The 22,872-nt window shown below is 37.8% G+C and overlaps 1 protein-coding gene and 1 non-coding gene across 4 annotated transcripts in view; both read left to right on the forward strand.

Moving 5' to 3' along the window:
* Nucleotides 1-1,705: 1,705 nt before the first annotated feature.
* NOX1 (NADPH oxidase 1) overlaps nucleotides 1,706-22,872 on the forward strand; it is a 37,919-nt gene continuing 16,752 nt past the window's right edge. The window contains exons 1-7 of one of the 3 annotated variants that reach the window (XM_065915607.1): nucleotides 1,706-1,768; nucleotides 5,157-5,252; nucleotides 13,022-13,132; nucleotides 13,597-13,681; nucleotides 14,015-14,160; nucleotides 14,264-14,445; nucleotides 14,534-14,666. In XM_065915607.1, the coding sequence (XP_065771679.1) occupies nucleotides 1,724-1,768; nucleotides 5,157-5,252; nucleotides 13,022-13,132; nucleotides 13,597-13,681; nucleotides 14,015-14,160; nucleotides 14,264-14,445; nucleotides 14,534-14,666 (798 nt within the window). In that variant the 5' untranslated portion in view covers nucleotides 1,706-1,723. The remainder of the gene's footprint in view (nucleotides 1,769-5,156; nucleotides 5,253-13,021; nucleotides 13,133-13,596; nucleotides 13,682-14,014; nucleotides 14,161-14,263; nucleotides 14,446-14,533; nucleotides 14,667-22,872) is intronic. The other 2 variants (XM_065915606.1, XM_065915605.1) reach the window with 2 other exon arrangements.
* On the forward strand, nucleotides 4,927-4,999 carry TRNAE-UUC (transfer RNA glutamic acid (anticodon UUC)). The gene has a single exon. It is a non-coding gene; the product is annotated as a tRNA-Glu (tRNA).

Raw genomic sequence — 22,872 nt, forward strand, 5'->3', positions numbered from 1 at the left:
TAAAAGTTCAAAAACAGAGAAAATCTAAACAATATGTTGTTTAGAAATGCATTTAGTTAGTAAAACTATAAAGAAAAACAGGGCAATGATTACTCCAAATTTCAGGATAGTAGTTACATCTGATTTGAGGGAGAAACTGGGGAAGAAGGGAGACTGTGATCACAGAGGGACACACAGAGGACTTTAAGATACTGGAAATGAATATTCAATTTTTTAAACCTGGGTACTGAATACATAGATATTCACTCCTTAAAATTATTTTTAAATTGCATATATATGTTTTGCACGTCCTTCTGCATATATTTCATCATTTTAGAAAAGGATAAATAACAGTGCCCAGAACTAAACACACAACTCTAGCTAATCCATCATACTAGAAGACAATCACCTCCCTTGTTTTAAATACTTTTTTTTGTTTAAATGCTGTAAAAATTGTAAAAATTTTGTAAAAAATGCTGTTTTTGTTTAGTAACTCAATCGTGTCCAACTCTTTCTGACACCATGGACTGTAGCCCAACAGCCTCCTCTGTCCATGGGATTTTTCCGGGCAAGAATATTGGAGTGGGTTGCCATTTCCTTCTCCAAGGGATCTTCCCAACCCAAGTGTCAAACCTGAGTCTCCACACCTCCTGCATTGGATGTGCATTCTTAACCCCTCAGCCACCAGAGAAGCTCATAAAACCCAGTATTTACTTATGAAAATTAGTTGCATTCATGGAGAAAAATTCAAACTTTATAAACTAGATGTTAAATGTTACTAGTTACTTCTTATTTGAGAAAAATTTATTAAACCAAAAAGGTCTCATTTTCACAATACCCCCTTACATAACAAATTATCAGACACATTTGTACATACAGGTGTACTATCTTATTAGAATATTTTTGTAAGTAACCTAAAATCTGATTTGACAAATCATAGAACTGAAAAGTATTGTACTGATTTTATTATACAGTCTTGACTCAACAGTGTCTTTCAGCTTTGTCTATCTATATAACATAAAAATTCCCAAATATTTTGAGACAAATATTTTGCTTCTATTTTCTTCTGAGCTGAGGTGTACATTTATACCTGATAAATTTTCTTTTATTCTATGTGGCCATTCTTTTCATTTGTCCTTCCAACCAGTCGAGAGCTCTCCAGAACCAGGTCATCTTCTAGGAGAACTGGTAAACTAAGTTTCTGAGCTAGCCAACCTGAGGTCCAAATTACAGCCAGCAGAGGCAACAACTCTTCTGAAAACCCACCTCAAAGCAGCTTCCTTAACATGCTTGTGTTCTGCCCTACTTTTCCAGAGGTCATCTGTTTATAGCTTTAGCCTAAACTCTTCCTTCTGAGAAACCTTAGCAAATGAATGTCTTATCAAGGAAGACATTGCCTCACATTAAGTCATGTTGGTAAGTTAATAGGAGAGAATATTCTCACCTAAGAAGATTGTTATTTCCTGAAGGGATAAAACTCCACCAGGGAAAACCCCTGTGGTACTTATAGGTAGGGCCAGTCTACCAAGGCTGATAACATAGTTCTGACCAGAGGAGGAATATAGAGTGCATTTATTAATTCCTGAAAGCTTTGTGGGTAGATGTACATCTTTCTGTAATCTGCAATCTTAAAGTTTCACAGACTCTGAGCTGTACAGAGGTGCTAACCCTGAAGAACCTCTCCAGAATCCAAGTTGCTGAATCTTCCTTGCTGCCTGCAGAGGCTCCAAACCACCTTTTGACAATGGGAAACTGGGTGGTTAATTATTGGTTTTCAGGTTTGTTTCTGGTAAGTGATTTTTCACTTTCTATAAATTACTCTTAGAGTAAGGAGATGTTACGTTTGTTAATATGTGTACAGTTACTGGAAAGGGAAAGATTCCATGACAATATTGAGCTCTTCAAGGTCAGTTATCACTGAAAGGTCCAATCCTAGGATTGCAAATATATGTTTAATATACTTTTCTGTGTATGATGTATTTCAGTATTTTAGAAACCAGTCCAACTCCAGAAATTGACTGATAAAGAGACAAGGCTATAAACCACAAGTATTTGGAATTTCAATCTGTTTTCTTTTTTTTTTTTATCCTCTTTTTCTTTTCCATTTCACTTCTAACTACTGCTATGGAGCACTCATTTCTCTCCATTCTTTCTATCCTGCTCACACCAAGAAATCATAAAATCATTGAATGTTTGAGGTAGAAGTGATCTTAGAGATCATGGCCTAGCACTGTCCACTAGAAATATAATGTGAAGTCACATATGTAATTTTAAAATTGTCTAATACCTATGTTTGGATGTAAGAGTTGGACTGTAAAGAGGGCTGAGCTTAGAAGAATTGATGCTTTTGAACTGTGGTATTAGAGAAGATTCTTGAGAGTCCCTTGGACTACAAGGAGATCCAACCAGTCCATTCTAGGGGAAATCGATCCTGGGTGTTCATTGGAAGGACTGATGTTGAAGCTGAAACTCCAGTATTTTGGCCACCTGATATGAAGAGCTGACTCATTTGAAAAGACCCTGATGTTGGGAAAGATTGAAGGCAGGAGGAGAAGGGGATGACAGAGGATGAGATGGTTGGATGGCATCACCGACTCAATGGACATGGGTTTGGGTAAACTCTGGGAGTTGGTGATGGACAGGGAGGCCTGGCATGCTGCGGTTCATGGGGTCACAAAGAGTCGGACATTACTGAGCGACTGAACTGAACTGAATACCTATGTTGAAAAAGGTAAGAAGAAAATGGTGAAATGAATGTCTAGTAATATATCTTGTTTAACCCAGTATATTTAAAATGTTATCCTTTAAACATGTAATCAATATAAAAATATTAATGAGATAATTTGTATTATTTTATTTTTACTGTTTTTGAAATCCAATGTGTATTTTATACTTACAGCACGTCTCAATTAAAACTAGACATATTTTGTGTACTTAGTTGCCGAATGTGGTTAGTGGCTATGGCTTTAGGTAGTGTAGAAAGAAACCAATTCTTTGATTTTACAAGGGAAAATAAGATCCAGATGTTACACAGTGAATTGATTGCAGAGCCATCACTCAAATCCAGCTCCCCAGTGTTCAAGCCAGAACTCCTTTACCACACTACATGTATAAAATCCCCTTCTCCTAACACACTCTCTAACTGAACTCTAGCTTCATTTCTGCTATTAACTGAGTGGCCAAGATAAAATTATTTATCTTCGTATTAATGAAAACTAGATTACATATAAATATGAGTGTTTCTAGCTCTAAAATCCTCTTTTTAAAATCCCTTTCTTAGGTGATGATGATTTAAGTAGCTTTCCACCTTGTACCAATCTCTCCAGAGGGCTCAGACTTCTTGTTATCTCTGACATGTACTCCTTTGCTATTTTTTAAATTAAAAATGAATTACCCCCAAAATACTTTTACTCCTCCTTCCTGTCAGGTCTTCTACTTGACTTTCTTTTCCATTCATAGTGGAGGAAATTATAGTCAAGGTGGGGAAGGGAGTGGAATTCCTTACAGATGTCACTGTATTTCATCATTCATCTTACCTGCAGTTGATTATTTGGCTGACACAGTGTTCTTTGCCTCTGTGTCCCTGTCAGATTCTGAAATATTTTTGCTCTCTCTAAATAAGGTTCTCTACCTTATCTTCTAAACTCTTGAATTATCTGTGGCTTTCACCTCTCTTTTTCCATTAGGGTCAAAGATCTCTGGAAGACACACAACTCTGGAAAGGGTGTGTGGGCAAAGAATGCAGAAAGAAATTGAGTGGAAAAGTCAGTCTGGTGATGACACAGCCAGAATTTATTGTGCTTGTACAATGCACCAATCATTGTATTAATCACTTCACATGTATTATCTCATGTAACATTCACAGCATTGCTGTGGTGTAGATATTGTTATTATCTTCATTTTATAAGTGAAGAAATTGAGGTTCAGAAAAGTTAAATCACAGATGTAAGATTACAGAGCTAGAAAGTGGTGGAGCTAGAATTTGAGCCCAGGGAGTTTGACTCCAACATTATGCTTCAAATCACTATGTTATGATGCTACAGGTGTGAGTGGTCCAGATCTAGGGAATCTGAATGGGCCATATTCTAGACTAAAGGCCCTCTACCCATAGGGCTGAGATGGTTCTGGACCATCCTAGGGCCACAGATATATATTAGAGGTATGTATTCCAGTGCCCCCAAAGTCCTGATCAATTACACTTTGTTCTCCAAAGCAATAGAGAGTAGATTCCAAATTTCTCTCTTTGCCAATGGAGACAGATCTTGGAACAAACAAAGTCTTAAGGGCTCAAATGAGTCCACAGCAATGATAGGTTAATTTGAAGAAAAGAATAACAACCTAAAAACAGGGAAGTGTATGTCAGGGTATAATTAAAGAGACAGGCCCATCTGGAATGGTTTATTCTCCTCAGATGGGTATTGTTATAGATGTTGAATTTATTTTTTGTTTCTTTAGAAATCCATTTATTCACTCATTGTCATCTTTTAGGAGCAATAGTTTGAATGCTCTAGTCCAGAAGTTGGCAAATGTTTTCTGTAAAAGGCTAGATTGTACATATTTTAGGCTTTGAGAGCCATATGTTCTCTGTCACAATTTCTTGACACTTCCACTGAGTCATAAAAGCAGTTATAAACAATACAGAAATAAGTAGGTGTGGCTAAGTTCCAATACCATTGTATTTATAGATACTGGAATTTGAATTTCATATAATTTTTGTGTGTCATGAGATATATTCTTCTTTCGATTTTTCCAACCATTTAAAAATGGGGAAAGGTATAAAAACCATTCTTTAGCCTGTAGGCTGTACAAAACAGGTGGTGAGCTAGATATGGCCTGTGAGCCTTGATTGGCTGACCTTGGTGATTAGCATCATTAGTGCATGTCTTGAAGTCCTGACTCACTCTGAGATTAAGTTTACTCATTTAAAATGAAAACAGATATAGGATTTCCCTGATGGTCCAGTGGTTAGGAATCTGCACTTTCACTGCAGGGGGCACAGGTTAGATCCCTGGTCAGGGAACTAAGATTCCACATGGCTCACAGTGCACGCCCTCTGCCAAAAAAAGAAAACATATAAACACAAAATAGCCAAATGGTGAAGCTATTCTTTACCCCTTATCTACTCCTTCCCATACCCAAATTTCACTTTGTTCCTTGCTTCATTTTTCTTCCTCTAGGCTGCTTGGTTGGTGCTGAATGTTTTCCTGTTCGTGCATGCCTTCCTGTCATTTGAGAAGGACACCAAGTACTACTACACAAGACAAATACTGGGGGTGAGTATCACAGTTGTGATGTTGGGAATCTCTCTGTTTTTTCTTGTCTCTGACCCTGGCTCCTTTGTGACCCAATGCCCTCATTTCCCCTAGAGTTAGGGTCGCCAGAAAAAACTTCAGGCTACGCAGGTAAATTTGAATTCCAGAAAAATAACAAATCTTTTTTATTTATTTTAGTTATTTATTTTTGGCTGTGCTGGGCTTTCACTGCTATGTGGGCCTTTTCTCTAGTTGTGTCGAGCCAGGGCTACTCTTTGTTGCAGTGCCCAGGCTTCTCACTATGATGGCTTCTCTTGTTGTGGAGCACGGGCTCTAGGGCATCTGGGCTTCAGTAGTTGTAGCTCCCAGGCTCTAGAGCACATGCTAAATCGTTGTGGCCACTTAGTTGCTCCGCCACACATGGGATCTTCCTGGACCAGGGATCGAACAGGTGTCCCTTGGGTTGCAAGGCGAATTCTTAACCAGTGGACCACCAGGGAAGCCCCAAATCTTTTTTTTTTAAATTTAGTATTTATTTATTTGGCTGTGTCAGGTGTTAGTTGTGGCATGAGAGATCTCTCCTTGTGGTGCTGTGATGCACAGACTCTCTAGTTGTAGCACCTGGGCTCAGTAGCTGTGGCGTGTGGGTTTAGTTGTTGCATGGCAGGTGGGATCCCAGTTCCCTCATCAGGGATTGAACCGGCGTCCCCCCTCCCCCATTGCAAAGTGGACTCTCAACCATTGGACCACCAGGCAAGTCCCAACAAGTATTTTTTTTGGGGGGTATCACTTATTCCAAATATTGCATGAGACAGGGGCATATCAGAAAATGATTCATATTTTAAAGTTCAAATTTAGCTCATCATCATGTATTTTTGTTTGCTAATCTGACAGCCTTATCCAGGATACACTCCCCAGCTCTAATAATGAAAACACACAATAAAGAAATGTTGAGTAATTTTCAAACTGGTTTCCATAGAAATTCAGGTGTCCCTGCAGAGTGTGAGGGGAAAGCTAACTGGACAGTGTCCCTACATCAACCAAAGCAGCATTTATCTGTCTTGTGGATTCCTGCTTATGATTTTAAGAAAGACTTTGGCTAAAAACAAATGAATGAACAACTTGAAAACCATTGCTGTGGACTGATCTCACAGAAAAATACCTATCAAACAAGAGGGATACTTGATGTGGCAAGTTTTGTGGAGTGGGTGGTGTTGCCAAATTCAGGGCCTGTAGAAAGATGGGGTCGAGTCAGAGTAACAGGATGGAGAAGCCTGGGGAAGGAGCAGATTATAAGGACAGGAGAGGAAGGGTGAGGTGGGTATGGCACATTGACGTGAAAGTGAACAAGAAGAAGCTTGGAAATGAGAATGGTTCACTCACAGGCTCGTCAATCTGGCCACTGTCTGGTTAAAGAAACAAATTTGACAGCTAACTCTTATCATTTATTCAGTAACATGTAGGGATTTGAAGAAGTCACTCTCATCTTGATGGTGCCTTTTTTCATTAGCTTTCCAGGAAGACTCATCCAGTGTGCATGTTTAAAGACAGCTTGTCCTTTTTAAAAATCCTTCTTGTCTCTTCATAATCAAATGATTTATGTTGAGATCACAACTCATTTGAATGTTCTGTTCAGACTTATTTCACCCTGCTGTTTTTCATTTTAAATGTTGCTCCTTGATCCTCCTTTGGAAAGTATAACTCCAAAGGAAGTGTTAAATTGTTTTAAAAATAGTTTTTTATTAAGAGAATGATGTAATAAATGTGACTAACTATGAAGAACAGAATTGCTTTATGATAAAAAAGTCAGCAGCAGAAAAATTAATCATGCTGATATCCTGTGGACATTTCATTTTGTAAAATCCTTTCTATAAAAAATTAACTATAAATTATACTGCTTTCAAGGAGATCAAATGATAGAGAAGTGTTAGAATAAAATGTGAAAATCACTCTCCCACCACTTTCCGTGGAGATAACCTTTGTTAATGGTTCAACTTGTGTGTCTCTAAAGACACACTGACGTATACTCACAAATGAATTAGACATATAGGTTTTGTTTTTGAGATAGGTAATATTTTTATTCACTTATTCCTTATAAACAGTAAAACTTGCTCTTTTTGGTGTACGCTTCTATGAGTTTTCATAAACACATTCAATAGGACACTTAAAAAAAATTAACCAAAGGAAAAAAAAAGGGATCACATTGTAGATATTGGCTGGAAATTTCTTCTTACACTTAGTGTATCTTAGATATCTCTCCATGTACGTACATAACCAGTAATGTGCTGGAACCAGCTCATGCCAGTATGCAGTTGCCAGTTGTGCATCTCTTCCCAACCCTACATTCAGTATTGTTTAACGACATAGGTTGATATCTTGAAATCTGCCATGGTGGGATTATTTACAACAGGTAAATTGACAAACACTGGAAATCAAGAATCTCCCTTCCCCTGAAAGCTGGTTGTGAAGCATTTACCAGCCTTATACCACTACATATAGATAACACTCATTCTTTGAAGAGAATAACAGTTCATGGCATTGAGGTACCATAATTTATTTAATCATTCCCAAGGGTATGTCTGAAATTTATTCTTCCTTTAGGAAAATACAGAGTTATTTTATTCAGAGGAATGAGTTTAAATCCATAGTCAATGAGGCATTAATGACAGCTGCAGTTGATTTAAAACATCAGTTAGTGTTAGTGTTGAAAAGTGAACATAAATTGGTGTATTTCAATGTGCTGCTATGGGGGGAAAAAAAGATTTGCTCTAAAAAGAATTCATCACATACAGATATCCTCAAAAGAATATGAAGCTGTGAAATTGTAGTCCTATATTTTTCAATTCACTTGTCAATTTTAGCTTTAAGGAACCTCTGTGACTCAAATAAGCAAGCGGTGGGAACTAATGTGGAGATGCAGGATCTTTGAGATGAACAGAGGAAATTTACTCAGAAACAGAACAGAACATCCCTACCAAAAACAGTTGGGGTGTGACTCAGCAGAGGGAGAAAACACAGGTCATGTGGAAGAGTCAGAAATGGAAAACAGTAGGGCAGCTCATGTTCACTGTACTGCCAGACATTGTAAGCCATTATGGATGTAGGCAGATCTTGAGCTGGCTTATTAAACCAATGTCACATTGTCTGGGTTTAGGGTATATGGAAAAATAGTCTTTGTGCCAAAAAGATTATTAGAAAAAGGTGGGTGGTGGTGGTGACTAGGTTGCTCAGTCATGCCCGACTCTTGCAACCCCATGCACTGTAGCCCACCAGGCTCCTCTGTCCATGGAATTTTCCAGGCAAAAATACTGGAGTGTGCTGCCATTTCCTACTCCAGGGGATCTTTCTGATCCAGAGTCAGTGACAAATTTTTTATTGTAAAAACCAATTGCATAACTAACCAATTGCATAACTTTTTCAATACTGTGGATTACTCTGTTAGTGAAGTCTACCTACCAACTCCCTTTCAGAATAATATTTTTAAACATAGTCAATAAAATATATGGGATTACAGTAGAAACCAATTATATTGAAATATAATTGAAATATACAATAAAACAAATTTGTGATAGAGTAATATATCTATCTGTTTCTTTAGTTGTTGTTGTTTGGTCTCTAAGTCATGTCTAACTCTTTGAGACTCCATGGACTGTAGCCTGCCAGGCTTCTCTGTCCAGGGGATTCTCCAAGCAAGAATACTGGACTGGGTTGCCATTTCCTTCTCCAAAAAAAGGCAAAGAAATAGTTAACTCTGCCTCATCTTCTTCCTTTTATCAAGTCATTGACAGGCACAAATGTAAGGCTGACCAGTCAGATGAAGTGCAACAAAAATTGTCTGGCTGCTGCCACCACCTTCGTTGTTGCTGTGAAATTGTCATACTACATTGTATGCAGTCACAAGTACATGGAGCTGACTCAGAGACCAGCTGTACAGTTGAGGAGAGAAATCGAAATTAGCTACCATGGAGTTGAACATATTCTGTCCAGTCTATACCTAATTAAGCCTGTTTCTGGGCTCAATATTTTGAAGCACTGATTCCTTGTCTCCTTTTCTAGCATTTTCTGCTATTAGACCAGATGTGGTCCACTGGAGAAAGGAATGGCAAACCACTTCAGTATTTTGGCTTTGAGAACCCTATGAACAGTATGAAAAGGCAAAAAGATAGGACACTGAAAGATGAACTCCCCAGGTCAGTAGGTGCCCAATATGCTACTGGAGATCAGTAGAGAAATAACCCCAGAAAGAATGAAGGGATGGAGCCAAAGCATAAACAACACCCAGTTGTGGATGTGACTGGTGATGGAAGCAAGGTCTGATGCTGTAAAGAGCAATATTGCATAGGAACCTGGAATGTTAGGTCCATGAATCAAGGCAAATTGGAAGTGATCAAACAGGAGATGGCAAGAGTGAGTGTCGACATTGTAGGAATCAGTGAACTGGATGGACTGGAATGGGTGAATTTATGTCAGATGATCATTATATCTACTACTGTGGGCAGGAATCCCTTGGAAGAAATGGAGTAGCCATCATGGTCAACAAAAGAGTCTGAAATGCAGTACTTGGATGCAATCTCAAAAACGACAGAATGGTCTCTGTTCATTTCCAAGGCAAACCATGCAATATCACAGTAATCCAAGTCTGTGCCCTGACCAGTAATGCTGAAAAAGCTGAAGTTGAATGGTTCTATGAAGACCTACAAGACCTTTTAGAAATAACACCCAAAAAGATGTCCTTTTCATTATAGGGAAGTGGAATGCAAAAGTAGGAAGTCAAGAAACACCTGGAGTAACAGGCAAATTTGGGCTTGGAGTACAGAGTGAAGCAGGACAAAGGCTAATAGAGTTTTGCCAAGAGAACGCACTGGTCATAGCAAACACCCTCTTCCAACAACACAAGAGAAGATGCTACACATGGACATCACCAGATGGCCAACACTGAAATCACTGATTATATTCTTTGCAACCAAAGATGGAGAAGTTCTATACAGTCAGCAAAGACAAGACCAGGAGCCGACTGTGGCTCAAATCATGAACTCCTTATTGCCAAATTCAGACTTAAATTGAAGAAAGTGGGGAAAACCACTAGACCATTCAGGTATGACCTAAATAAAATCCCTTATGACTATACATTGGGAGTGAGAAATAGATTTAAGGGACTAGATCTTATAGATGAGTACCTGATGAACTATGGATGGAGGTTTGTGACATTGTACAGGAAACAGGGAGCAACAGCATCCCCAAGAAAAAGAAATACAAAAAAGCAAAATGACTGTCTGAGGAGGCCTTACAAATAGCTGTGAAAAGAAGAAAAGCAAAAAGCAAAGGAGAAAAGGAAAGATATACCCATTTGAATGCAGAGTTCCAAAGAATAGCAAGGAGATAAGAAAGCCTTTCTCAGTGATCAGTTGCAAAGAAATAGAGGAAAACAATAGAATGGGGAAGACTAGAGATCTCTTCAAGAAAATTAGAGATACCAAGGGAACATTTCATACAAAGCTGGGCTCAATAAAGGACAGAAATGGTATGGACCTAACAGAAGCAGAAGATATTGAGATGAGGTGGCAAGAATACACAGAAAAACTGTACAAAAAAGATCTTCATGACCCAGATAATCACGATGGTGTGATCACTCACCTAGAGCCAGACATCCTGGAATGTGAAGTCAAGTGGGCCTTAGGAAGCATCACTACGAATAAAGCTAGTGGAGGTGATGGAATTCCAGTTGAGCTATTTCAAATCCTAAAAGATGATGTTGTGAAAGTGCTCCACTCAATATGCCAGCAAATTTGGAAAAGTCAGCAGTGGCCACAGGACTGGAAAAGGTCAGTTTTCAGTCCAATCCCAAAGAAAGCCAATGCCAAAGAATGCTCAAAGTACCGCACAATTATACTCATCTCACATGTTAGCAAAGTAATGCTCAAAATTCTCCAAGCCAGGCTTCAGCAATATGTGAACCATGAACTTCCAGATGTTCAAGCTGGTTTTAGGAAAGGCAGATGAACCAGAGAGCAAGTTGCCAACATCTGCAACTTGGGATCATCAAAAAAGCAAGAGAGTTCCAGAAAAATATCTATTTCTGCTTTATTGACTATGCCAAAGCCTTTGACTATGTAGATCACAATAAACTGTGGAAAATTCTGAAAGAGATGGGAATAGCAGACCACCTGACCTGTCTCTTGAGAAACCTGTATGCAGGTCAGGAAGCAACAGCTAGAACTGGACATGGATCAGCAGACTGGTTCCAAATAGGAAAATGAGTAGATCAAGGCTGTATATTGTCACCCTGCTTATTTAACTTATATGCAGAGTACATCATGATTAACACTGGGCTAGAGGAAGCACAAGCTGGAATCAAGATTGCCAGGAGATATATCAGTAACCTCAGATATGCAGATGCCACCACCCTTATGGCAAAATGTGGAGAAGAACTAAAGAGCCTCTTGATGAAAATGAAAGAGGAGAGTGAAAATGTTGGCTCAACATTCAGAAAACTAAGATCATGGCATCCAGACCCATCACTTCATGGCAAATAGATGGGGAAACAGTGGAAACAGTGGCTGACTTTATTTTGGGGGGCTCCAAAATCACTGCAGATGGTGACTGCAGCCATGAAATTAAAATATGCTTATTCCTTGGAAGGAAAGTTATGACCAACCTAGATAGCATATTACATAGCAGAGACATTACTTTGTCAACAAAGGTCCATCTAGTCAAGGCTATGGTTTTTCCAGTAGTCATGTATGGATGTGAGAGTTGCACTGTAAAGAAAGCTGAGCACCGAAGAATTGATGCTTTTTAATTGTTGTGTTGGAGAAGACTCTTGAGAGTCTCTTGGACTGCAAGGAGATCCAATCAGTCCATCCTAAAGGAGATCAGTCCTGGGTGTTCACTGGAAGGACTGATGCTGAAGCTGAAACTCCAATACTCTAGCCACCTCATGCGAAGAGTTGACTCATTTGGAAATACCTTGATGCTGGGAAAGATTGAGGGAAGGAGGAGAAGGGGACGACAGATGATGAGATGGTTGGATGGAATCACTGACTCAATGGACATGAGTTTGTGCAAACTCCAGGAGTTGGTGATAGACAGTGCGGCCTGGTGTGTCGCAGTCCATGGGGTCACAAAGAGTTGGACATGATTGAGTGACTGAACTGAACTGAATTGGTGTATGCTGCCTGACCACCCAAGGAAATAAGTTTGAAATTCTGTTCTTAGAAATTCTCCCTTATCAAATCTCTACCTAGGTTTAAAGATTTACTCTGAGGGGTTTTTTGTTTTGTTTTATTCAATTATTAAAGGGATCTTAAATATAAACAGTTATTTTTTTATTGTTTTTATTGCATGATTACTACATACTTATAACTGCAACATTAGAAAGTATAGAGAAAAGAAAAATAGTCAATATAATTATAACTCAAAATATCTAAGCTATATTTAAAATACAATATATATATATATTTTTTTCAAGATTGTTTTACAAATGATGAACTAAAATCATAATTGACCATATTAAGCAAAAATCCTCGTTGCAAAGTGTTACACTCAGAATTTATTTGTTAACTCAAATCATTAAATCCTGTTCTCTTTCATATTGATAAATGGGTAGTCAAACATTTCTTAACCACTGTCATGAGGATTTCTCAATTTGATATTTTCAGCAAATTTTCTGTCATTTGTAAACAGAGCGTTTGGACTCATTGTCCAGGTCTCAGACAAGTGGACCAGGCCCCTGCTCACCTGATAGATGAAGAGATGAAGCAGCTGATGGTTTCTTCTCTCTTCTGTTCTAGTCAGCGCTGGCGTGGGCCCGAGCCTCTGCTCTCTGCTTGAATTTTAACAGCATGCTGATCCTTCTTCCCGTGTGTCGAAATTTGCTGTCTTTCCTGAGAGGCACCTGCTCAGTGAGTCCTAACCACTTGTAGGTCATTTTTCACATTAAAGACAAAAGACTCTACATCTCAGTAGGCCAGCTCAACACCAAGCCCCTAGAAATGGAAGCCAGAGATCTCCTTTGGGAGATGAGGCATGGGGGTGAGCAAGAGTGGGTGGGTATTGGCATGCTTTATGTAAGACATGTTGGTTATATATTGAAACTGAAAGTGTTAGTTGTTCAGTTGTGCCCAACTCTTTGTGATTCCATAGACTGTAGGCTGCCAGACTTGGCTGTCCGTGGAATTCTCCAGGCAAGAATACTGGAGTGGGTAGCCATTTCTTTCTCCAGGGTATCTTCCCAACCCAGGGATTGAACCTGTGTCTCCTGCATTGCAGGCAGATTCTTTATCATCTGAGTAACCAGGGAAGCCCATATAGTGAACTTCATAAAGCTCCCTGGAGACACCTGACCATGATCATTTCACATTTGTAGCTTTATAGGAGTACCCTGAGAAAGCAACTGGATCACAACCTCTCCTTCCACAAACTGGTGGGATATATGATCTGCCTACACACAGGTAACTGGGGCAACGGATGAACCTGCAGTCTTCCAGACATTCAGAATATAGATTCATTCATCCATGTGTATAAACATTCAAAATGTATTTATTGAACACCTGGCACTATTTGTCAGGCACTATTTTAGACCTGCTGTCATGGAATTTACATTCTATTCCTTTGGGAGTAAATATAAAAAAGATCTTAATTCTCTCTGTAATTATTATTGGGCACTTTATGTGGACTCACCATTCTGCTTGGTATCACATGTAAGATTTTCCCTTTCTAGTGAGGAATACCTGCCATGATGTTTCTGAGACAACTTTCACATTCTTTTCCATCTTTCCATTTAGCTATTCACATCATTGCACACCTGTTTAACCTTGAACGATATAGCAGAAGCAGACAGGCCACAGATGGATCCCTTACTTCCATTCTCTCCAACCTTCCTCATCAGGAGAATGATTCATGGCTAAATCCCATCCAGTCCTCAAATACAGTGAGTTGATTCAAGGGAAAAGCATCTGGGACCTGGACATGAGCAGGAAGGTCATGGTGTCCTTGATGGACATTGTGTCTGGTTGAAATTTCTCCTTTCATAGACAGTGGTGTATGTGACATTCACCAGCATTGCTGGTCTCACTGGAGTGATCATCACAATGGCTCTAGTTCTAATGGTGACTTCAGCTATGGAATTTATCCGGAGGAGTTATTTTGAGGTCTTCTGGTATACACACCACATTTTTATCATCTACTTCATTGACTTAGGAATTCATGGTCTTGGGTAAGGTCTTCAAACTCCCATTTTTCATGCCCCCGTTCCTGATCTTGTGTAATTCTTTGCCACATACTGTCCTTTTTTTCTGCCTCAGTGGAATTGTCCGGGGTCAAACAGATGAGAGCATGGCTGAGAATCATCCTCACACATGTGCAGAGTTTTTTGAGAAGTGGGATGATCCTGCCTCCCACTGCAAGCCTCCCCAATTTGAAGGGCTCCCTGCTGAGGTAAGACCAGAACAAGGATAGTAGACTTTTGCTAGGAAATGTTACTGTCATTGTTGTTATTATCACTCTTCTTATAATCATTATTAGTTCAGCCTGGTGCTGACTCCTATGGAGTAGGTTATTCATCTTATGGCTGAATGCTTGTACTTTCTGTCCAGCATCTCCCAATTTCCCTCACCTTCCAGCTTTCCCTTACTACTTTGTTTTTGAGTTCAACTTTTTTCTTTTCAAATTGAAATATAATTGACTTACAGTATATATTAATTTCAAGTGTACAACTGAGTGATTTGGTATTTTTTTATATTACAAAATGATCAGTGTAATAAGTTGTCATCTGTCACCATAGAGAATTATTAAAATATTATTGACTATATTCTGCATGCTGCACATCTCTGTGATTTATTTATAAGTGAAAATCTGTACCTTTTAATCTCCTCACCTATGTTATGCATTTCCCCCCATGCCCCTTCTGGCATCACCAATCTCTTCTCTGTATCAGTGAATCTGTTTCTGTTTTGTTTGTTCATTTGTTTTGCTTTTTAGATCCCACATATGTGAAATCATGTGGTATTTGTCTTTCTCTGACTTATTTAACTTTGCATAATACCCTCAGGGCCCATCCATGTTGTTGCAAATGGCAAGATTTCACTTTTTTTGTGGTTGAGTAATAATATGTGTAATATATATACATACATATATATATATATATATATATACACACACACACACATATATATATATAACATCTATTATATATGTATATATAATCACATCTTTTTTATCTATTCATCTATCAATGGACACTTAGGTTGCTTCCATATCTTGATTATTCTAAATAATGATGCAGTAGATCTTTTCCAGTTAGTGTTTTTTGGTTACTTTGGAAAGATACAATTGACCCTTGAACAACAGAGGAGTTAGAAGTGACAATCCTCGGGAAGTAAAATATCTGTGTATAACTTTACATTTGGACCTTTGTATCCACAATTTGACTTTAGGAGACTCAACCAACCACAGATCTTGTAGTACGGTCAGTTCACTTCAGTTCAGTCACTCAGTTGTGTCCGACTCTTTGCAACCCCATGAATCACAGCACACCAGGCCTCCCTGTCCATCACCAACTCCCGGAGTTTACTCAAACATGTCCATAGAGTCGGTGATTTCATCCAATCATCTCATCCTCTGTCGTCCCCTTCTCCTTATGCCCCCAATCCCTCCCAGCATCAGGGTCTTTTCCAATGAGTCAACTCTTTGCATGAGGTGGCCAGAGTATTGGAGCATCAGCATCAGTCCTTCCAATGAACACCCAGGACTGATCTCCTTTAGGATGGACTGGCTGGATCTCCTTGCAGTCCAAGGGACTCTCAAGTGTCTTTTCCAACACCATAGTTCAAAAGCATCAATTTTTCGGTGCTCAGCTTTCTTCACAGCCCAACTCTCACATCCATACATGACCACTGGAAAAACCATAGCCTTGACTAGATGGACCTTTGTTGACAAAGTAATGTCTCTGCTATTTAATATGCTATCTAGGTTGGTCATAACTTTCCTTCCAAGGAGTAAGTGCCTTTTAATTTCATGGCTGCAATCACCATCTGTAGTGATTTTGGAGCCCCCAAAATAAAGTCTGACACAGTTTCCACTGTTTATGCATTTATTGAAAAATCTGCATATAAATGGACATGTGCAGTTCAAACTCATGTTGTTCAAGGGTCAACTGTACCCAGAAGTGGAGTTGCTAGCTCCTATGATAGTTCTGTTTTTAATTTTTTGAGGAACTGCCATACTGTTTTACTTAATGGCTGCACCAATTTATACTCCTTTCAACAGTGGGAAAGGATTCTCTTTCTTCCACATTCTTACAAACACTTGTTATTTGTTGTCTTTTAAATAATGGACATTGTGACAAGTGTGAGGTAATATCTCACTGTGGTTTTGATTTTAATTTCGCTGATAATTTAGTGACATTTTGTATCCTTTCATGTGTCTGTTAGCCATCTGTATGTCTTTTTAAAAAAATGTCTATTCACTGATAATGAGTGATGTTGACCATCTTTTCATGTGTTTGTTAGCCATCTGTATGTCTTCTTTGGAGAAATGTCTGTTTAGTTCTTTGGCACATTTTTTTTTTTATTGGGTCGTTTATTTTTCTGGAATTGAGCTGCAGGAGTTGCTTGTATGTTTTTGAGATTAATCCTTTTTCTGTTGCTTCGTTTGCTATTATTTTCTCCCATTCTGAAAGCTGTCTTTTCACCTAGCTTATAGGTTCCTTTGTTGTGCAAAAGCTTTTAAGTTTAATTAGGTCCCATTTGTTTATTTTTGCTTTTATTTCCAATATTCTGGGAGATACGTCATAGAGGATCCTGCTGTGATTTCTGTCAGAGAGTGTTTTGCCTATGTTTTCCTCTAGGAGTTTTATAGTTTCTGGTCTTACATTTAGATCTTTAATCCATTTTGAGTTTATTTTTGTGTATGGTGTTAGAAAGTGTTCTAGTTTCATTCTTTTACAAGTGGTTGACCAGTTTTCCCAGCACCACTTGTTAAAGAGGTTATCTTTTTCCCATTGTATATCCTTGCCTCCTTTGTCGAAGATAAGGTGTCCATAGGTTCGTGGATTTATCTCTGGGCTTTCTATTCTGTTCCATTGATCTATATTTCTGTCTTTGTGCCAGTACCATACTGTCTTGATGACTGTGGCTTTGTAGTAGAGTCTGATGTCAGGCAGGTTGATTCCTCCAGTTCCATTCTTCTTTCTCAAGATTGCTTTGGCTATTCGAGGTTTTTTGTATTTCCATACAAATTATGAAATTTTTTGTTCTAGTTCTGTGAAAAATACCATTGGTAGCTTGATAGGGATTGCATTGAATCTATAGATTGCTTTGGGTAGTATAGTCATTTTGACAATATTGATTCTTCCAATCCATGAACACGGTGTATTTCTCCATCTGTTGGTGTCCTCTTTGATTTCTTTCATCAGTGTTTTATAGTTTTCTATATATAGATCTTTCGTTTCTCATCACTCATTATCAGAGAAATGCAAATCAAAACCACAATGAGGTACCATTACATGCCAGTCAGGATGGCTGCTATCCAAAAGTCTACAAGCAATAAATGCTGGAGAGGGTGTGGAGAAAAGGGAACCCTCTTACACTGTTGGTGGGAATGCAAACTAGTGCAGCCACTATGGAGAACAGTGTGGAGATTTCTTTAAAAACTGGAAATAGAATTGCATTATGACCCAGCAATCCCACTCCTGGGCATACACACTGAGGAAACCAGATCTGAAAGATACACGTGCACCCCAATGTTCATCGCAGCACTGTTTATAATAACCAGGACATGGAAGCAACCTAGATGCCCATCAGCAGACGAATGGATAAGGAAGCTATGGTACATATACACAATGAACTATTACTCAGCCATTAAAAAGAATTTATTGGAATCAATTCTAATGAGATGGATGAAACTGGAGCCCATTATACAGAGTGAAGTAAGCCAGAAAGATAAACACCAATTCAGTATACTAACACATATATATATGGAATTTGAAAAGAAGGTAATGATAACCCTATATGCAAAACAGAAAAAGAGACACAGATGTACAGAACAGACTTTTGGACTCTGTGGGAGAAGGCGAGGGTGGGATGTTCTGAGAGAATAGCATCGAAACAAGTATACTATCAAGGGTGAAACAAATCACCACCCAAGGTTGGATGTATGAGACAAGTTCTCAGGGCTGGTGCACTGGGAAAATCCAGAGGGATGGGATGGGGAGGGAGGTGGGAGGGGGGATAAGGATGGGGAACACATGTAAATCCATGGCTGATTCATGTCAATGTATAACAAAAACCACTACAATATTGTAAAGTAATTAGCCTCCTACTAATAAAAATAAATGAAAAAATAAAAATAAAAAAATGTCTATTCAGGTCCTCTGCCCATTTTTAAATTGGGTTGTTTGTTTGATGTTGAGTTATATGGATTCTGTGCATAGTTTTGCTAGTAACCCTTTGTTGGATATATCATTTGCAGACATTCTATTCTGTAGGCTATCTTTTCATTTTGTTGATAGTTTCTTTCACTGTGTGAGTTTTCTTTTTGATATAGTCCTATTTGCTTATTTTTGCCTTTGCTTCTCTTGACTGAGGAGACACATTAAAAAAATATTGCATTACTAAGACTGATGTCAAAGAGCATGCTGCCTATTTTCTTCTAGGAATTTTATGGTTTAAAGGTTTACATTAAAATCTTTAATTCATCATCATTTGAGCTTATTTTTGTTTATAGTGTAAGAAAGTAGTCCAAGTTGATTCTTTTGCATGTAGCTGTTCAGTTTTCCCAACACCATTTATTGGAGAGGGTATCTTTTTCCCATAATATTTCCCCATAATCTTGCTTCCTCTGTCATAGATTAATTGATCATTTAACTGTGGATTTTTTTCTGGGCTCTCTATTCTGCTCCATTGACCTATATGTGTTTTTGTGCCAGTATCATACTGTTTTGATTACTGTAGCTTTGTAGTATAGCTTGAAACACAGGAGCTCTAGCTTTGCTCTTCTTTCTCAAGAATGTTTTGGTTATCTAGGATCTTTTGTGTTTCCACACATATTTTAGAATTATTTGTTCTAGTTCTGCAAAACATGCCATTAGTACTTTGGTAGAGATTGCACTGAATCTGTAGATTGCCTTGGACAGTATGGTCATTTTAGCAATAATAATTCTTCCAATCCATGAACACAGTATATCTTCCCATGTATTATATCCTCTTCAATTTCTTTCATCAATGTCTTATAGTTTTCCAAGTATAGATTTTTTTTACCTTTTTGGTTAGGTTTATTCCTAGGTGTTTTGTTCTTTTTGATGCCATTGTATGTGGGATTGCTTTCTTCATTTCTCTCTCTGATAGCTCATTTTTAGTGTATGGAAACACAGCATTTCTGTTGTGTTAACAGAATACATAATTAACATATTAATTAACATGTTGTTGTTTAGTCACTAAATTGTATCCGACGCTTTGCAACCTCATGGACTTTAGCCCACCAGGCTCCTCTGTCCATGGGATTTCCCAGGCAAGAATTCTGGAGTGGGTTGCCATTTCCTTCTCCAAGGGATTTTCCCAACCCAGGGATCAAACTCATGTATCTTGCATTGGCAGGCAGATTCTTTACCACTGATCCACCAGGGAAGCCTACATTTGTTAGTACTTCTAGAATAAGATCTATTTAGGTTGAACTGGATGAAACTGCCATTTTTGTGGGACAATTGCTCAACATCAGCAGTTTCATCCACTCTGACCTAATAAGACAGGAAAGTAAGATTGTGGTGTATTTTCCCTAACTCATTCTGCTGAGTGGTCCAGACTCAAAGTTTCCCAGGTCCCCAGCTACATTGCCTGTGACCTTTGTAAGAGCCACAGTGCTTTCTTTGGCTATTACAGTGCATCCTAAGGAGTGTCACTAGGAAAGGAAAAAAGAACTTCAAAAGTAAGAACAAAACTGAAAATGCCAGCCTGACTGCAGCACAAGGACATGTGTCCCAGACATGCAAGCCACAGGCTGGGCCCATAGGAGGTAGCTCTTAACTTGTTAATATGTATTATTGATATATTAATTTTGTATCCTGAAACTTTACTCAATTCATTTATTAGTTCCAATAGTTTCCTGGTGGTGGCCTCAGCGTTTTCTATATATATTACTTTGTTACCTACAAACAGTGACAGTTTTACTTCTTTCTTTCTAATTTGGATTCCTTTTATGTATTTTTCTTGTCTGCTGTGGTTAATACTTACAATACTATGTTGAATAACAGTGGCAAGAGTGGGCATCCTCATATTGTTCCTGATCTTAGAGAAAATACTTTCAGGTTTTCGCTAGTGTATATAATGTTGGCTGTGGCTTTGTCATCTATGGCATTTATTTTGTTGAGGTATGTTTCTTGTATGCCCACTTTTTTAAGAGTTTTTTTAAAATCATAAATGGATGTTGAATTTTACCAAAATTTTTAGGCATCTATTGATATGATCATATAATTTTTATTTTTCAATTTGTTAATGTGATGTATCACATTGATTGATTTGCAGATATTAAACCATTCTTGCATCCCTGGGATGAGTCCCACTTGATTATGATGTAAAATACTTTTAATGTATTATTGAATTCTGTTTGCTAGTATTTTATTGAGAATTTTCACATGTGTTCATCAGTGATATTGACCTGTAATTTTCTTTCGTAGTGTCTGGTTTTGGTATTAAGGTGGTGCAGGCCTTACAGAATGCATTCAGAATTATTCCTTCTTCTGTGATTTTTTGGAATAATTTGAGAAGGGTAGGTGTTACCTCTTCAGGTGTTTAGTAGAATTCACCTATGAAGCCATCTGGTCCTAGACTTCTGTTTGCTTGGAGTATTTTTCTTTTTTTTACTACTGATTTAATTTCATTGCTGATAATCAATCTGCTCATAATTTCTATTTCTTCCTGATTCATTCCTGAGAGATTGTATGTTTCTAGGAATTTATCCATTTCTTCTACTTTGTCCATTTTATTAACCTATAATAAGTTTTTCTTAGTAATCTCTTATGATCCTTTATATTTGTATGGTGTCAGCTGTAACTTTTCTTCTTTCATTTCTGATTTCATTTACTTGGGACCATTCTTTTTCCTGATGAGTATGGTTAAAAATTTATCTATTTTGTTTATCTGTTCAAAGAACCAGGCTTTAGCTTCATTGATATTTTCCTTTAGTCTCTATTACATTGGTAACTAGAAATAGAACTGCCATATGACCCAGCAATCCCACTTCTGGGCATACACACTGAGGAAACCAGATCTGAAAGAGACATTATGGTCTTTACTGATGCTGAGCTCTTTAAGCTTTTGCATGAATGTAAAACTCTCTCTTTCAAATCTGAATGATAGCTTTATCAGTTATTCTTGGTTGTAGGTTTTTTCCTTTCATCCGTTTGAATATATGGTGCTTCCTTCTTCTGGCCTGTAACGTTTCTGCTGAAAAGTTAGCTGCTAGTCTTATGGAAGTTCCCTTGTACATAACTAGTTCCTTTTCTCTTGCTCCTTTTCAGATTCTCTCCTTATCTTTAATTTTGCCATGTTAATTATAATGTGCCCTGGTGTGGACATCTTTGAGTTCATCTTGTTTGGGACTCTCTGTGCCTCCTGGACCTGGATGTCTGCTTCCTTCCTCAGGTTAAGAAAGTTTTCAGCTATTATTTCTTCAAATAAGCTATCTGCCCCCTTTTCTCTCTCTTCTTCTCTGAGATCCCTATAATAAAAATGCTAGCCTGCTTGACAAGGTCCCAGAAGTCTCTCAAGCTTTCCTCATTTTTAAAAATTGTTTTCTCTGTTTAGCTCCAGTGATTTCTACTAATCTGTCTTCCAGTGTGCTGATCTGTTTTTCTGCATCATCTAATATACTGTTAATTCGTTCTGGTGTATTTTTTAGTTCAGTTACTTTTAAAATTTTTTTAAATTTTATTTTATTTTTATTATTTATTTATATATTCATTTATATATTATATATTAAATAATATATATTATGATTATATAATTATTATAATATTATATTATAAATTATAATGTATTATAGTATATATAATATAATTATATTTAATATAATTTAATTATAATTATATATATTCTATATATTAATATTTATATATTTGCCTTATTTTTATTATTTTTATTTTATTATTTTATTATTATTTATATTTATTTTATTATTTTTTTTTTAGTTTTATTTTTTTAACTTTTTTATATTATTTTTTATTTTCCTGAGTTTGTTGAGCATCTTTATGATCATTACCTTTAACTCTTTATCAGGTATATTACTTATCTCTATTTTTTTTAGGTTTTGTCTTGTTCATTTGTCTGGGACATATTCCTCTGTCTCCTTATTTTGGCTAATTCTCTTTACTTATTTCTGTGTATTAGGTAGGTCAATTACATTTCCTGATCTTGAAGAAGTAGCCTTACGTTGGAGACATCCTTTGAGGCCCAGTAGCACACTCCTCTCTGATCATCAGAACTATATGCTGTATGCTGTATGGGCACCCCCTTTGTGAGTTGCATGGTCTCTTCTGTTGTGATGAGGCTGACTACTGTGGGCCTGTGGGCATACTGGTATGCATGATTGGCCTCTGGCCCAGTTGACTGCCAGGCCCTGCCACTTGGAATGGCTGCCAACCTACTGGGGG

The sequence above is a fragment of the Muntiacus reevesi genome, chromosome X, assembly GCF_963930625.1.
Source record: "Muntiacus reevesi chromosome X, mMunRee1.1, whole genome shotgun sequence".
Taxonomy (NCBI): Eukaryota; Metazoa; Chordata; class Mammalia; order Artiodactyla; family Cervidae; genus Muntiacus; species Muntiacus reevesi.